This window comes from Cherax quadricarinatus, chromosome 85 (genome assembly GCF_038502225.1).
Source record: "Cherax quadricarinatus isolate ZL_2023a chromosome 85, ASM3850222v1, whole genome shotgun sequence".
Lineage (NCBI taxonomy): Eukaryota > Metazoa > Arthropoda > Malacostraca > Decapoda > Parastacidae > Cherax > Cherax quadricarinatus.
In genome coordinates this window covers 6466198-6482854 of record NC_091376.1, presented here as the reverse complement: position 1 = coordinate 6482854, position 16657 = coordinate 6466198, and the positions used below count along the sequence as shown (strand labels likewise).

The 16657-nt window shown below is 41.3% G+C and overlaps 1 protein-coding gene across 1 annotated transcript in view; it reads left to right on the top strand.

The window, feature by feature from the left end:
- The window catches only part of LOC128703226 (nascent polypeptide-associated complex subunit alpha, muscle-specific form), a 59921-nt gene extending 43562 nt beyond the window's left edge, over nucleotides 1-16359 (top strand). The window contains exons 8-14 of the mRNA XM_070103519.1: nucleotides 4854-5008; nucleotides 7298-7424; nucleotides 9812-9917; nucleotides 10625-11019; nucleotides 12992-13120; nucleotides 13230-13301; nucleotides 15796-16359. Coding sequence (XP_069959620.1) covers nucleotides 4854-5008; nucleotides 7298-7424; nucleotides 9812-9917; nucleotides 10625-11019; nucleotides 12992-13120; nucleotides 13230-13301; nucleotides 15796-15963 — 1152 coding nt within the window. The 3' untranslated portion in view covers nucleotides 15964-16359. The remainder of the gene's footprint in view (nucleotides 1-4853; nucleotides 5009-7297; nucleotides 7425-9811; nucleotides 9918-10624; nucleotides 11020-12991; nucleotides 13121-13229; nucleotides 13302-15795) is intronic.
- Nucleotides 16360-16657: the final 298 nt, after the last annotated feature.

Here is a 16657-nt window from a genome sequence, read left to right as displayed (position 1 = left end):
ATGAGGAACAGGATGAGGGCGAGTACTATGCCTTGTGGAACAGAGCTTTTCACAGTAGCTGCCTCAGAATTTACTCTCTCTATTACTACTTTTTGTGTTTTATTTGTTAAGAAGTTATAGATCCATCTACCAACTTTTCATGTTATTCCTTTCTCATGCATTTTGTGCGCTATTACACCATGGTCACTCTTGTCAAAGGCTTTCACAGTCTGTGTATACTACATCTGCATTTTGTCTTCTAGAGCATCCAGGATCTTGTCATAGTGGTCCAGTAGTTGGGACAGGCAGGAGCAACCTGCTCCTGCCTTAACGGAACTCCGTCGTTAATTGAGGAGAGGCTGTATATATTTTGGAAGCTACTCAGATAATTTGCACTTTTAGATGGTAAAGTAACCTCTGACATGGTGCACTTTCTTCATTGAATGGTAGGAAATGTATTTGTATGACTGATTTATGTCAACTTTCATAATAAAGACCTTAACAGCAAGAAAAACAGGTTTTGGCATAATAAATCCAATGAAGGTATGTACATGCAGTCCCAGTTTATACAGCAGGTTAGGTTCTGGGCTACTGTAGGGTCCCACTTATATGGCAGGTTAGTTTCCAGGCTACTGTAGGGTTCCGCTTATACAGCAAGTTAGGTTCAGGGCTACTGTAGGGCTCTGCTTATATAACAGGTTGGGTTCTGGGCTACTCTGGGGTTCTGCTTATACAGCAGGTTAGGTTCCACACTACTGTAGGGCTCAGCTTATACAGCAGGTTAGGTTCTGGGTTACTGTAGGGCTCCACTTATACAGCAGCTTAGGTTCTAGGCTACTGTAGGGTCCCACTTATATAGCAGGTTAGGTTCTGGGCTACTGTAGGGTTCCACTTATACAGCAGCTTAGGTTCTAGGCTACTGTAGGGTTCCACTTATACAGCAGCTTAGGTTCTGGGCTATTGTAGGGTCCCACTTACACCGCAGGTTAGTTTCTGGGCTACTGTAGGGTTCCACTTATACAGCAGGTTAGTTTCTGGGCTACTGTACGGTTCCACTTATATAGCAGGTTAGTGTCTGGGCTACTGTAGGGCTCTGCTTATACAGTAGGTTAGGTTCCACACTACTGTAGGGCTCTGCCTATACAGCAGGTTAGGTTCCGGGTTACTGTAGAGCTCCACTTATGCAGCGGGTTAGGTTCCAGGCTAATGCTGTAAAGCAAAAATCGCTGTAAAGTGAAACATAGCCCCCATTATTTTTTTTTTCTCTGGATTAAGAGCCTGATAACATGTTTACACTATCATATATTAAGTGACCAATAGAACCAGGCCTAAAAAATGCATAAACAGTACACACATTACTTACTTTTAAAATATTTTCGTCCTTAGCTTATAGTAAGTGGTGAATATATTTATTGTAAGAAGCCTGAGTAGACGAAGAATGGGTATAACTGAAAAATGCTGAATTAGCAAAACGCCTTATAGCAGTGCTGTAAAGTGGGGCCTGCCTGTAGTGTGTTGGTAGTGGCGAGTGAGAGGTGTGATGTCCTGTACATCATCCACTAAAGTCTAGGATACATGAACCCTATCCTCCCCTGCCCTCTTTATTTTTTTTTTTTTTTTAACAAGTCGGCCGACTCCCACCGAGGCAGGGTGACCCAAAAAGAAAGAAAATCCCCAAAAAGAAAATACTTTCATCATCATTCAACACTTTCACCACACTCACACATTATCACTGTTTTTGCAGAGGTGCTCAGAAACAACAGTTTAGAAACATATATGTATAAAGATACACAACATATCCCTCCAAACTGCCAATATCCCAAACCCCTCCTTTAGAGTGCAGGCATTGTACTTCCCATTTCCAGGACTCAAGTCTGGCTATATAAAAATAACTGGTTTCCCTGAATCCCTTCACTAAATATTACCCTGCTCACACTCCAACAGATCGTCAGGTCCCAAATACCATTCGTCTCCATTCACTCCTGTCGAACACACTCACGCACGCCTGTTGGAAGTCCAAGCCCCTCGCCCACAAAACCTCTCTTACCCGTTCCTTCCAACCTTTTCGAGGACGACCCCTACCCCGCCTTCCTTCCCCTACAGATTTATACGCTCTCCATGTCATTCTACTTTGATCCATTCTCTCTGAATGACCAAACCACCTCAACAACTCCTCTTCAGCCCTCTGACTAATACTTTTATTAACTTCACACCTTCTCCTAATTTCCACACTCCGAATTTTCTGCATAATATTTACACCACACATTGCCCTTAAACAGGACATCTCCACTGCCTCCAACTGCCTCCTCGCTGCAGCATTCACAACCCAAGCTTCACACCCATATAAGAGTGTTGTACTACTATGCTTTCATACATTTCCTTCTATGCCTCCATAGATAATGTTTTTTGTCTCCACATATACCTCAATGCACCACTCACCTTTTTTCCCTCATCAATTCTATGATTAACCTCGTCCTTCATAAATCCATCCGCCGACACGTCAACTCCCAAGTATCTGAAAACATTTACTTCTTCCATACTCCTCCTCCCCAATTTGATATCCAATTTTTCTTTATCTAAATCATTTGATACCCTCATCACCGTACTCTTTTCTATGTTCACTTTCAGCTTTCTACCTTTACACACGCTCCCAAACTCGTCCACTAACCTTTGCAATTTTTCTTTAGAATCTCCCATAAGCACAGTATCATCAGCAAAAAGTAACTGTGTCAATTCCCATTTTGTATTTGATTCCCCATAATTTAATCCCACCCCTCTCCCAAACACCCTAGCATTTACTTCTTTTACAACCCCATCTATAAATATATTAAACAACCATTGTGACATTACACATCCCTGTCTAAGACCTACTTTTAAGGGGAAGTAGTCTCCCTCTCTTCTACACACCCTAACTTGAGCCTCAGTATCCTCATAAAAACTCTTTACAGCATTTAGTAACTTACCACCTATTCCATATACTTGCAACGTCTGCCACATTGCTCGCCTATCCACTCGGCGGTGAATCAGTGAGGATGGAGTGAGGCAGTGAATCAGTGAGGGAGGTAGTGAGTCAGTGAATCAATGAGGGTTGGAGTGAGGCAGTGAATCAGTGAGGGAGGCAGTGAGGCAGTGAATCAATGAGGGATGGAGTGAGGCAGTGAATTAGTGAGGGAGGTAGTGGGGCAGTGAATTAATGAGGGAGGTAGTGAGGCAGTGAATCAATGAGGGATGGAGTGAGGCAGTGAATCAATGAGGGATGGAATGAGGCAGTGAATCAGTGAGGGAGGTAGTGAGGCAGTGAATCAATAAGGGATGGAGTGAGGCAGTGAATCAGTGAGGGAGGTAGTGAGGCAGTGAATCAGTGAGGGAGGTAGTGAGGCAGTGAATCAGTGAGGTAGGTAGTGAGGCAGTGAATCAGTGAGGGAGGTAGTGAGGCAGTGAATAAATGAGGGATGGAGTGAGGCAATGAATCAATGAGGGTTGCAGTGAGGCAGTGAATCTATGAAGGATGGAGTGATGCAGTGAATCAGTGAGAGAGGTAGTGAGGCAGTGAATCAATGAGGGATGGAGTGAGGCAGTGAATCAATGAGGGATGGAGTGAGGCAGTGAATCAATGAGGGATGGAGTGAGGCAGTGAATCAATGAGGGAGGTAGTGAGGTAGTGAATCAAAGAGGGATGGAGTGAGGCAGTGAATCAATGAGGGATGGAGTGAGGCAGTGAATTATTGAGGGAGGTAGTGAGGCAGTGAATCAGTGAGGGAGGTAGTGAGGCAGTGAATCAGTGAGGGAGGTAGTGAGGCAGTGAATCAATGAGGGATGGAGTGAGGCAGTGAAACAGTGAGGGAGGTAGTGAGGCAGTGAATCAGTGATGGAGGTAGTGAGGCAGTGCATCAGTGAGGGAAGTAGTGAGGCAGTGAATCAGTGAGGGAGGTAGTGAGGCAGTGAATCAGTGAGGGAAATAGTGAGGCAGTGAATCAGTGAGGGAGGTAGTGAGGCAGTGAATCAATGAGGGATGGAGTGAGGCAGTGAATCAGTGAGGGAGGTAGTGAGGCAGTGAATCAATGAGGGATGGAGTGAGGCAGTGAATTAGTGAGGGAGGTAGTGAGGCAGTGAATTAGTGAAATAGTGAGGCAGTGAATCAGTGAAGGAGGTAGTGAGGCAGTGAATCAGTGAGGGAGGTAGTGAGGCAGTGAATCAGTGAGGGAGGTAGTGAGGCAGTAAATTATTGAGGGAGGTAGTGAGGCAGTAAATCAGTGAGGGAGGTAGTGAGGCAGTGAATCAGTGAGGGAGGTAGTGAGGCAGTGAATCAGTGAGGGAGGTAGTGAGGCAGTGAATCAGTGAGGGAGGTAGTGAGGCAAATCAGTAGGTAGTGAGGCAGATTGAGGGAGGTAGTGAGGCAGTAAATCAGTGAGGGAGGTAGTGAGGCAGTACAAGTCAGTGTAGTGAGGCAGTAAATCAGTGAGGGAGGTAGTGAGGCAGTAAATCAGTGAGGGAGGTACTGAGGCAGTGAGAGAGGCAGTGAATCAATGAAAGGAGGAAGTGAGGCAGTGAGAGAAGTAGTGAATCAATGAAGTAGCAAAAGAGGTAGTGAGTTGGTAAGAGAGTCAGTGAGTCAGTGAGGGGGAGTGGGAGGCACTTCAGGAGAGTAAGTAGGGTATGCATTTATTTCTGGTAATCTATTCTGTACATTTAACAGTCAAATAAAATAAGATTATTTTCTTTGAATGAAACTGTTTTGTCTTCTTTTTAAACCAAGATGAATAAACTAAATATAATTTTTTTTTACATAAATTACTTTCTTACCTCTAAACAACTTCGTTTGTTTCAGCTTTTTCAGAGCATTGCAGTATATTGCATATTTTTAAATTTTTCAGGAAAAACTTCAATTTTATCATGTACGTGAACGGCGTGGAACATCACTCACTGTACAGGGATTAGAAGATACAAATCAAGAAGATGGACTGGGTCGACTACCACCTCATCTTTCTTCAGTCTCATCACTGCTCTTGTTCAACACAACTCACAATCCGTAAATTAACTTTCATGTTCCATGCACTGCCAGCCATAAGTTTGCTTGGGCCATGAATTGAGGGATGCTTTTTTTTTTCCCTGGGTATATTGCCACTCCCAAAAACTAGGTTTCTATGTAGCACCATGCTGTAAATCAAGAGTACACCTACCATCTGACTTACGACCTGCTCGACATACGACGACTCGACTTACGACCGTGTTTTTTATGCCAAACTTCCAGGAAATAAACAAGTGTTTGTGTTGTACACAGTGTTTATCCTATACCTTACCGTCTTAAAATACAGTACTAACAGCATAAAAAGTAAAGTAAAACATGAAATACCAAAATAAAACAATAAAATAAAGTCATTACAAAAATGTTATGTTGATATTCAGTAGTAAAGTTCGACTTGCGTCCACTTCGACTTACGACCGGTTTCTCGGAACCGAACTGGGTCGTAAGTCGGATGGTAGGTGTATATTGCATCACTCATGCTGCTATACCATGTGCACTAATGTGCTATCTTTCTTTCATTGCACCTGCCATATTCCACCGAGGCGGGGTGGCCCAAAAGAAAGAATGAAAGTTTCTCCTTTTGCATTTAGTAATATATACAGGAGAAGGGGTTACTAGTGTGTGCTATACATGGTGCTCAAATAAAAGCTGAGCTCAGAGCTCTTGCTCATCAATGGCTGTTATTTTAAATATATGAAAGTTCAACCAGTCAATTAAACTAGGAGTGCTAGCTTAGTCTTGTGTATACATGTGTATTCATAACAAAGAAGAGTGTTAGCTTAGTTTATTCCATCATTATAGGGTAATTCTTTTTGTCTACCATGAGTGACAAACTGTAAGACCATCTTGCCTCCCAGTATCATTACTTCTGTTCATAAAAATACTGCTTGCATTATAATTTTTTTTTTTATACATATATTCTTTATATCATTGATTGTACAGCTGTTTTCTTACCTCGGCTCATTGCGAAAACCTAGTCTTGTCGTAGTTATACAGTACTAGTACCCCTTCAGGGTTCAACCCTCAATAGTTGACTAATATCTAGGAACCTTTTTTACCATTAAGTGAAGAGGGACCACTGGTTTATGGAAAGTTGTCCATATGTCTCTATTCTCCACCACCCTACGATTTTACCCGGGGCCTTCATCTGTGAATCAGAGGCACTACTGGTAAGCAACATCAATGAGCAACTCATATAGATTCTTCATTCACAAGGTGTGTGAGCTAGTAGGGCTAGTCTACACATAATACAGAAAATTACCACAGAGGAGAGAAAAGTTTTTCTGGGATTTTTTTTTTTTTTTTTTTGGCCATGGTCTCTACAGAGTGTGGCTCCCTAGCTATTGAACCTTAGGAGACAATCTCTCCATAACAGCCGGACTTGAGTCTTGGAGGTGGGAAGTACAGTGCCTGCTCTCTGAAGGATGGATGGGGATATTTCCAGTTTTGAACTGTAGTATTGGCACTCCTCTGGCAAGAGTGATGGAATGAGTGATGGTAAAAGTAATTTTTTTTTTTCTCTTTTTTTGGGTCACCTTACCTCACTGGGAGACAGCCGGTTTGTTAAAAAATATGGCAGTGCACATTCACAAATTTTACTCTACTTTTAAATGAGCCATTTTGTCAGTGTTGCTTTTGAGATGAATCATTATTTTCTCTTAGTTCATGCATCCTGTCAGAATGTAATGTAGTGTACATATAGTGTACAGTATATACCAGATCCTTATTTCATTTTGTCTTTATTAAATTTGTCAAATCATTTCTGGATATCAGGTCTATGAATGAAGTAACATCCTTGGACTGTCAGTCACTGGTTTTCAACATTTTTCTTTACTCTTCATTTTAATCTTTTTCCTCACTATTCTCTATATTTACTACAAACTATATTTATGAAGGGATTCAGGGAAACCGGCAGGCTGGACCTGAGTCCTGGAGATGGGAAGTACAGTGTCTGCACTCTGAAGGACGAGTGTTAATGTTACAGTTTTATAACACACCTCTGGCAAGACAGTGATGGAGTGAATGATAAAAGTTTTTCCTTTTCAGGCCACCCTGCCTTGGTGGGAAATGGCCGATGTGTTAATAAAAAAAAAAAAAAATTTCTATTGTGAATATACAGGCATTGTGTGATAGTGCAAGTCACAATCTTGATATTGCAAATTAATTCTTTATTATAATATTTAGGTGTGCAGACAGCTGGTGTACTATACTAATATGAATTTAACACCTGGTTGCCACATGAAAATAGATGCATTATTTTTTAGAATAAATTGCATTTTTTTTTTCATTTAGGTATAAAAAGTATATGGTGTTGGATCCTTTGGGTGTGGTGTCTGGCACACGTGGTGAAGGTTCCAGGAGCAGCTCAGATGCTGCTAACTCGGGACCAGTGTTGCAAGATGCACCGACAACCCTTCAGGTGAGTTGCCGGAATCTGACATTTTTTCTGAATTTATCCATGCATAATTAACAAGAAAAGGCACAATACTGTGACTGGAACGATACACAAATAACTCCCACATTACTTATTTCATCACTTCCCCTTCCCCCCACCTCTGTGCACTTGCTCTCCCTCTATGGGCACCTAGCTCCCTTGCAGTGCTCCCCTTTCTTTACATTTAACTGGCTCCTCCTCCTTAGTCTACTACTACTACTACTACCTCTCCACCACTACCACTACCACCACCACTCCACCACCACCACTACCACCACTCTCACACTCACCACCACTTCACCTACCACTCACCACTCTCCACCACACTACCACCCACCACCACCACCTACCACCACCACTCTACCACTCACCACCACTCCACTACACCACCACACTCTACCACCACTACCACTACACACCACCACTCTCACCACTACACCACCACCACTCCTACTCACTACTCACTACCACCACCACTCTACCACTCACCACCACTCTACTACCACTACCACCACCCCCCTCTACTCACTACCACCACCACTCACCACTCACCACCACACCACCACCACTCCACCACCACCACCACCACCACCACTCACACTACTACCACCACCACTCACCACCACTCACCACCACCACTCTGCCACACTACCACCACCACCACTCTGCCACTACACCACCACTTCCACTACCACCACCACTTCACTACTCACCACCACCACCATCTACCACACCACTCACTCACCACTGCCACCACCACTCACCACCACTACTACCACTGCTCCACCACTCTACACTACCACCACACCACTCACCACCACTACCACCACTCACCACCACTCACCACCACTACCACTACCACCACCACACCACTCCCCACCACTACCACCACCATCCACTCACCACCACCACTCACCACACCACCACCACCCCACTCTACTACCACCACTCTACCACTACCACCACACTCTTCACCACTACCACACCACTCACCACTCACACCACCACCACTCTACTACTACCACCACCACTCCCACCACCACTTACCATACTACCACCACCACTCCACCACCACCACCACCACCACTCCTCACCACTACCACCACCACCACCACTTCCCACCACTACTACTACCACCACTCTACTACTACTCACCACTTCACACTACCACCCACCACTACCACCACCACTCCACTCACCACTGCCACCACCACACCATCCTACCACCCTACTACTACTACTACCACCACTTCTACTACTACTACCACCACTACCTCTTCCTGCCCATATATAGCCATCCTGCTCCACTTCTGGTTAGTGTGACTTTGTAAATGGTCCAAGTCGGACCGAAACGTCGTCGTAAGCTCCTCTCTTCTATGTGCGGGTTATTTGTGTATTATCCATGCAATTTGTTGAAATTATTCAATAATTTAGAGCAAAGGTAGACTCTTATTTTGTTTGAAGCAAGTCATTGCACATTTGGCCAGCATACTGCTGGCACACTAAACCAGCTATTTAGTTCAGTTGGGGAGCACTGCCCAAAATGCATCAGTCTTCTCTAGTGTGTTTGTGTAAATTAATTATCATTGCTCAGAAGAGAATGAGAGTGCTGATGTTATAAGTCAATAAACAATGAACTTCACTAGGTGTATCTGCCTAAAAGAATTTTATGTATTTTATTTGTGACACAGCCTGTTATCAACTGCTTAAATTTGTATATGTTATATGTATAGTCTACGATAAATATTTAGATATAAAGAAAGATTATAAAGTTCTTAATTGGGTCTGTAGACAGTCTTGTTCTCCTGGTTCCCTGTTTAGGTTAATAATAATGAAGGGTAGAACCTGTACTCTGAAGGAGGGATGGGGATGTGGCAGTCAGAGGGGGGTGATCTGATTGTGATGTCAGCACACTTCTGGAAAGATGGCAATTGAAAGAATGATGGTGAATGTGTTTTCTTCCTTGTGTCACCATGCCTTTTTGGAAGATGACCTTCAAGTTAAAAGAAATAATAGTTTGGGATTTTGTTATTCTCGACAGCAAGTTATTTCAAGAAATATGTAAGTGATCTCCCATCAAGCCATAATATCAACACAAACATAAGCTGGCATATATGAATAATAATCCTAAGCACAAAGACATTCATTACGCTTAAAAAAAAAAATCCTACTCGATAACCTATGTCTAGTTGTTATGTAGTGTTTAGCATTAGTCTGCCTGAAATGCGCAGCGTATTAGTGGCTCTCTTTTGTGCTTAATATTTTATTACGTGTAAAGTACATTTTGTATACTGCAGAAAGAAATTGTATTATAGAGTAGCATTTTAATTTGTTGCATACTTTTGCTGAAAATGTTACTTCTCCATTCCCAGGAAGGAGAACAGATGGGAATTATTGCAAAGGATGAGTATCAGTACCTTCCAGACCTGTCAGACCTGCCTGATTTAGACCTTCCTATGGAGCTGCCATCATTGCCTGGTCAGTCTTCATGAAGTGCAATTAAGTATTGTATTTCTATAAGCGCTGTTTTTTGAGTGTGAGTAAAGAAACTTTTATGAAGAGATTTGGGGACTTGAGTCCTGGAGGCAGGAAGGACAGTGCCTGAACTTTAAAGGAGGGGTGGGGATGTTGTAGTTGGAAGGTAATGTGAATGGTGATGTCAGTACAGGAGGGCCCTGTGTATTCAGTACCCTCTTTTTGATGTTCCACTTCAAACGAGCTATTGTTCATTATGTACAGTACTTTTACTGCTTTTCTTCCATTTTTCTCATTTTTGCACAACAGTTGAGTAAAGGAAGGGTGACCAGCACCATATTTTAAGGTAAGTATTGTATGTACTGTGTATATATTTTACATTTTTCTGTCTTTTTTTATGCCTAGCTATATTGAGCACTTAATATATGATAGTGTAAACATGTTATCAGGCATTTTAAATTAATTCAGTAATGAAAAATGCTCATTTCCAGCCATCTGCAATTTTTGCTTACTGCATGGGGTCAGGAACCTCAGACCTATACCAGGGTCCTCCTGTACACTTCCTGGATTCCTTTTTAAAAATTAGAGTGGTCACACTCTAACATCAAATAATTATGTGGTGGAATAATTAACAAAATTAAAAAGATAATCATTGTTTAGCATGTGTTAACCAGAAATAGTAATTTTTAATCATTTACATGTACTTACAGGGATTGCCAATGATCTTCTGTATGATGCTGATATAGGACCTGCTATAGCACCATCCTTTGGAATTCCTGACCTGCCAACCTTCAACTTGGATAACACGGATGTGACTAGTGTGGTTTCATCCTCTAGTGAACCTCCACCACCTCCACTAGGAAGTACGAGTGCTCCCTTGCCTCCATCTCCAGCAACCTCCAACATTAGCTCTAATTTAGCACCACCACCACCACCACTTTCAGTGAACAGTAGTACTTCTGCTCCAGGCCCACCACCACCACCACCACCACCTGCAATAGGGCAACCACCACCTCCACCGCCTCCACCACCACCACCGCCGCCACCACCGCCACCACCACCACCCCTAATGTCAGGAGAGGGTGGGAATCAATCAACACCAGAGGTATATGTTACATTTATTAGGAATACGTATGCACTGCATTCATGTATGAATACGTCTATGCAAGTACTGTACTTAAAATATTTGTAGTTGCAGGAGTAGAGTTACTCATTGTATCTTGCCTTTTATAATAGATTTGTTATAAAAATTCTCTAAGTTTCCTGTGGTTGTACTGCACACTACCATAATTCCTCTTTGGGCATATTCCAGCTGTACAGTATGCTGCTATATGAGGAAATACTTTGTTTTCCTTTGTGCGTGTATATCGTATTTTGCGGCATATAAGACGCACTGGCATATAGGATGCATCCTAAATTTACTCAATATCCCATGTTTGTTTTTTAGATTGTTCTCTTTTTTTAAATGGAATTATTTGTAGATCACAAGCTTTTGAGCCCAAGCCTGACCATCATGTAGGACGCAGGGTGATTTTGAAGGTCGGATCTTAAAAAGTGTGTCATATGCCGCAAAATACTGTATGCTCCTTAATGTTGAAAATGTTTTGGGATGATAATGGTTTCTCTCTTCTTTTTTATCTCTCTAGGGCTTTGTACATTTCTTTTTCAGCACAGCTGAAAACAATAACTGTTTAGTCTAACAGTTTCCTTTATTCGTTTGTAATTACTGCAATATCAAATTGGGGAGGAGGAGTATGGAAGAAGTGAATGTTTTCAGATACTTGGGAGTTGACGTGTCAGCGGATGGATTTATGAAGGATGAGGTTACTCATAGAATTGATGAGGGAAAAAAGGTGAGTGGTGCGTTGAGGTATATGTGGAGTCAAAAAACATTATCTATGGAGGCAAAGAAGGTAATGTATGAAAGTATAGTAGTACCAACACTCTTATATGGGTGTGAAGCTTGGGTGGTAAATGCAGCAGCGAGGAGACGGTTGGAGGCAGTGGAGATGTCCTGTTTAAGGGCAATGTGTGGTGTAAATATTATGCAGAAAATTTGGAGTGTGGAAATTAGGAAAAGGTGTGGAGTTAATAAAAGTATTAGTCAGAGGGCAGAAGAGGGGTTGTTGAGGTGGTTTGGTCATTTAGAGAGAATGGATCAAAGTAGACTGACATGGAAAGCATATAAATCTGTAGGGGAAGGAAGGCGGGGTAGGGGTCGTCCTCGAAAGGGTTGGAGAGAGGGGGTAAAGGAGGTTTTGTGGGCAAGGCGCTTGGACTTCCAGCAAGCGTGTGTGAGCGTGTTAGATAGGAGTGAATGGAGACGAATGGTACTTGGGACCTGACGATCTGTTGGAGTGTGAGCAGGGTAATATTTAGTGAAGGGATTCAGGGAAACCGGTTGTTTTCATATAGTCGGACTTGAGTCCTGGAAATGGGAAGTACAATGCCTGCACTTTAAAGGAGGGATTTGGGATATTGGCAGTTTGGAGGGATATGTTGTGTATCTTTATACGTTGATAAATTAGACACATGTACAACTCTTGGGTATCTTTATTGAGGAAACGTTTCGCCACACAGTGGCTTCATCAGTCCATACAAAGGAGAATCTTGAAGAACAGGAGGAGAATGAGGTAATCAGTCCCTCAACCTTGAGTCGATGTGGTCAGTTCAAGATTGATGGACTGACCACATCGACTCAAGGTTGAGGGACTGATTACCTCATTCTCCTCCTGTTCTTCAAGATTCTCCTTTGTATGGACTGATGAAGCCACTGTGTGGCGAAACGTTTCCTCAATAAAGATACCCAAGAGTTGTACATGTGTCTAATTTATCAACATGTCGGTTCTCTGAACCATTCATCTACAAATCTTTATACGTATATGCTTCTAAACTGTTGTATTCTGAGCACCTCTGCAAAAACAGTGATAATGCCATACATGTTTGTTATAAATCTTCATGATAAAATTCCAATAATTTTACTCTAACTTTATAGAACATAGTTTGCCAATTGATTGTCACTGCAGTTATTTTTTTTTTCCATGATGTGACTGCAAAACTTGTTTAATATTTTGAAGGGTGTACCTGTTGCGGTGATATCAGATGCTCGCAGTGACCTGATGAAGGCTATTCAAGCGGCTGGAGGTGCTGGAAAAGCCAAATTAAGAAACAGCAAGGATCGTAAAAGAGAAACGAAGAAAAAAGAGGTTTGTCAGAACTCATGATAAATTTCTTTGTTAACTATATCTACTAAATAGGTTTAAAAGATTTATTGAGTAATAGCCAAGGAAATAATATCTATTTTTTTTATTACAGGCAAAAGTTGAAGCAGCTCCAGTAGGTGACCTTATGAGTGACTTGTTTAACCGACTCTCTCAGAGACGAAAAGTAAGGCTTAACTGTAGTTTTTTGTTTTTTTAACACATTGGCTGTTTCCTGCCAAGACAGGGTGATGAATCCCCAAAATATTACAAAAAAAAAAAAATTACAATCATTCTCTTAATAACTGTTTTGTTAGAATTGTGCAGACATAGCAGTGTAAACAGCACTCAAAAATGCTACATTGCCACACCTCCAGGACTCGAGTCTGCTAACTGGTTTCCCTGAATACCTTCATATATATTGCCTTGCTTAGACTACAACAGCACATTAAGCCATAAAATCCACTTACCTGCTGAATGCTCAAGCCTCTAGCACTCAAAAATTTCTTTGCCCCCTCATTCCATCCCTTCCTTGGACTACCACTACCTCTCCTTCCTTCCAGCCCTGATTGATACACCCTCTGGTCATTCTAATGTGCTCCATCATTTCTAAATGCCCAAATCATCTCATCATCCTCTCCTCAGCCTTTGGTAATCACACATTGTTTTGTAATTTTTGTGCTTCAAATTTGCCGGCTACACCACACATCATTCTCAGACATGACATCTTTACTGCCCTCAGCCTCCTCTTTGCTGCAATGTTGAAAGCCCATGCCTCACACCTATGTAACAGTATTGATACTACTATACTTAAGTACATTTCCCCCATTTTTTTCCTCTCCATGGATAAAGTTCTTTGTGTTCACAACCTCTTTTTCCTCTTTCCCCTTATCTGTTGCATCGGTCACCTCATCTTTCATAGACCCATCAGCCGACAAGTCTACTTCCATATATCTGAATACCTTCACTTCCTCCGTATTTCTTTCCTCTAATCTGATGTCTAGTCTTTCATTTCCTAGATTTTTTTTGTTACTTTTTATCACCTTTCCTATATTCACTTTTATTTTCTTTCTTTTACACACCCTCCCAAAGTCATCCATTAATCTTTGTAACTTCTCAGAATCTCCCAAAAGAACCATGTCATTGACAAAAAATCAGTCATAATTTGCACGTTGTATCAAATTTGTTATTTTGTAATGCCACATCTGTTTCCAACACCCTTCCATTCACTTCTTTTTCAATCCTATCTATAAATGTGGTAAACAACCATGGGGACATCACACATCCCTCTCTAAGGTCTTCTTTTACTAGAAAATAGTCCTCCCCTCTAACCTGCATACCCAAACCTGAACCTCACTATCCTAATAAAAACTCTTTTAATAACCTACTACTTGTTCCATACATATGCAACATCAGCCACATTGTTCCTTTATTCCCCCTTACCTTTATCTCAGTATTGTTCACCTATACGCTTCAATGTAAACACTTGGTCTGTACATCCCCTGCTTTTCCTGAGTCTTCCTTATTCCTGTGCAGTCCTTAATTGTTTCAATAATAACTATTATGCACTTAACCAGTATACTCCACAGGCTTATTCCTACTATAATTCATACACTTACTCTTATCCTTTTTCTTTTTCTCTTATACGAAGGAATTATGTATGCTCGTTGCCAATCCTTGAGTATATTCTCTTCTTTCATTCATGTATTGAACAAAATCCTCCATGGGGAATTGGAGAAGAATACTTCCTCTGTAAGCCATGCGTGTTGTAAGGGGCAACTAAAATGCTGGGAGCAAGGGGCTAGTAACCACTTCTCCTGTATAAATTACTAGATATAAAAAAAAAGAAGAAAGGAAAATCTTTTCTCTCTCCTTTTTCGGATCCCCCTGCCTCGGCGGGAGACGGCCAGTGTGGTTAAAAAAAAAAAAATGAATAAAATACTCCAACCACTCAGAAAGTATATCCCTGCCTGCTTTTATCATTTCTATCATAGCCCATCTATCCTCTCTGCTTTATGCCTTTCATTCTACCCACTGCCTCACTCACATCTGGCTCTTCCTTTTTTTTTTTTTCAACAAGTCGGCCGTCTCCCACCGAGGCAGGGTGACCCAAAAAAGAAAGAAAATCCCCCAAAAGAAAATACTTTCATCATCATTCAACACTTTCACCTCACTCACACATAATCACTGTTTTTGCAGAGGTGCTCAGCACACAACAGTTTAGAAGCATATACATATAGATACACAACATATCCCTCCAAACTGCTAATATCCCAAAACCCCTCCTTTAGAGTGCAGGCATTTTACTTCCCATTTCCAGGACTCAAGTCCTTACTTATACAAAATGTTATAACTCTTCCAATGCATGAAATTACTAGATCCCATCTTCATCAATTTTCAACAATTCCTCAAAATATTTCCCAAATTTTCATGGATGAAATACTTTTATTTTGAAATCATGTTATGATGTATATCAGATGACTAATTACATTATATTTTTTGCAAATTTAAACTTATTACTTTGGGAATTATGATTTAGTTTTGCCATTTTTATTAGTTTTTCCTTTTTTTTTTTTTTTTTTTCAGTAAAAATTATTGAAATGGTAACAGTTATGTGGGATCCATAAAAGTTTTTAACAGCTCAAATTTTTCATTTATAGCTAACATTTTTTTCTTTTCAGGGCATATCTGGTGTGCAGAAAGACATAAATAATATTGCTTCCAGAGTAGCAGACAGTAGTGGAAGTATGTCCACCATGGAGAAGATGTCTGCTATCATACCACCTCCACCCTTAACACCAGCAGCCACACACACTGAGACAGATACAAGTGATGCTGACTGGGACTGATTGCTACTATTAGTTTTTTTTTTTTTTAACACACCGGCCATCTGGTGAGGCAGGGTGACCTGAAAGAGAAGAAACACTATCCTCATCATTCACTCCCTCACTGCCTTGCCAGAGATGTGCTAATACTACAGTTCAAAAACTGCAACATATCTTCACCCCTCCTTCATTTACCTGATGTTGATTTCCAAGTTAAACTCAACAATAGATTTGATTAGAATTTTGCTCATGAATTATGATGATTGCATTTTGCAGTGATGTCCTTTTAGAAGTATTTACTTTGCTGTATACAAGCATGATCACTTATAGACACTGTAACACTCTTTAAAACTATAAATACCAATTTTTGTCATAAGCTTTTTTACTGAAAGGTGATTCTCTCTATAAATCATTCTGGGATCCCATTTTCATTTATTCCTACATTTTTTTTTTATTATCACACTGGCCGATTCCCACCAAGGCAGGGTGGCCCGAAAAAGAAAAACTTTCACCATCATTCACTCCATCATTGTCTTGCCAGAAGGGTGCTTTACACTACAGTTTTTAAACTGCAACATTAACACCCCTCCTTCAGAGTGCAGGCACTGTACTTCCCATCTCCAGGACTCAAGTCCGGCCTGCCGGTTTCCATGAACCCCTTCATAAATGTTACTTTGCTCACACTCCAACAGCACGTCAAGTATTAAAAACCATTTGT